Source organism: Pygoscelis adeliae, unplaced genomic scaffold (assembly GCF_000699105.1).
Source record: "Pygoscelis adeliae isolate BGI_AS28 unplaced genomic scaffold, ASM69910v1 Scaffold267, whole genome shotgun sequence".
Lineage (NCBI taxonomy): Eukaryota > Metazoa > Chordata > Aves > Sphenisciformes > Spheniscidae > Pygoscelis > Pygoscelis adeliae.
The window spans coordinates 966,217-967,467 of NW_008825150.1; the positions used below are offsets into that span (position 1 = coordinate 966,217).

Here is a 1,251-nt window from a genome sequence, read left to right on the forward strand (position 1 = left end):
TGGTTTTGTTCCCGCGCGGAAGGCGCGGCCCCGCTGGTTCAGGAGCCTCCACCGCTTCCTGCTGGGCGAGCGACGTCCTCTCCCGAGGACCTTCCAGCCACCACGGCAGGCGACAGCGGCCACCGTCTTCTATTTAGGTGATTTTAGCAACACAAGCTTTTTATTTGGTCTAGAAGGAGGCTGAAAAGGCAGTGTCTTTTGGAACAGCTTTGTAGTATTTTTTTCCCCACTAGAAGCCCGGCTCATCCCCTGCCGGCAACGGACAGACGAGACCTGTAACGGCAGTAGTTACTGATACGCGCTTACACTTCTAGGTTAATTTATTTTCAGTACCCGTTCTTCGGCATAGGTATTAGTAAAGCTGGAAAATACGCGCAAGTATTTTCTCAATGAAAAGACCAACTAATTAAAACAGCTGTACATCTTACAGCACATAAAAAGCCTCGCTAACAGAATCCTCTACCGCATCAGCACAAATGGTACCAGCAAAAACTCCTGCGATATAAGTGTTCCTCGATATCTTAATTTTGTTGTAAATTACAGCTTAAGAAAGCGAGTTAATGTATTTGAAGACACTTCAAGGTGCGCTGAACTCATGAAAACATTCAGTGCTTGCCAAAAAAAAGCCAAGCTAAACATTCTTCCAGGTCTGAAACTATTATAAGCCCATTTCTTAAAGATACGCCCATGTCACAGCTCAAGCAACTTATTAATTAAAAAGCACCAGTCACTAAGATCTGTATTATATTACAACCACCATCTTGCAAATGACTACTGAAGTTAAATGCTAGCACTAATAAAAACTTAAAAAAATACAAATCTCTTACTACTAGTCTTTAAAGATTTGTACAGAACATGTAAATAGGAAAATGCTTTATATATGTTAAAATCTAAGTCGTTTTTGCAGTTCCTTCAGCGTAACCAGGTAGTATTCAGTTGTGTCTGGTTTTTTATGCTTGTGTCCATTTTCAAAACTTCTCGAATTGCCATGGTAGCATAAGTGGATGGGGGAAGGGAGAACTCCATCTTCAGTGCCCTGAATTTACCATCTATCATAAGGGGTAAGAGGAGACACAAAGCAAGAAAAAGTTGTTAAGGATGTAAGTAATGCTTATTCTGGATGCCCTCTAAACTGGACTAAAGTTTTCCATGACCAACCCCCCCAACCCATAAAACAAAACGACTACACCACCATACTCCAATTTACAATCCACAGTGGAATTTCATAAAATAAATACTCCTTAACATTTT

The 1,251-nt window shown here is 41.0% G+C and overlaps 1 protein-coding gene across 2 annotated transcripts in view; it reads right to left on the reverse strand.

Moving 5' to 3' along the window:
• Positions 1-242: 242 nt before the first annotated feature.
• The window catches only part of PUS7 (pseudouridylate synthase 7 (putative)), a 22,855-nt gene continuing 21,846 nt past the window's right edge, over positions 243-1,251 (reverse strand). For both annotated transcript variants that reach the window (XM_009328327.1, XM_009328326.1), the window contains exon 17: positions 243-1,049. In XM_009328327.1, the coding sequence (XP_009326602.1) occupies positions 913-1,049 (137 nt within the window). In that variant the 3' untranslated portion in view covers positions 243-912. The remainder of the gene's footprint in view (positions 1,050-1,251) is intronic.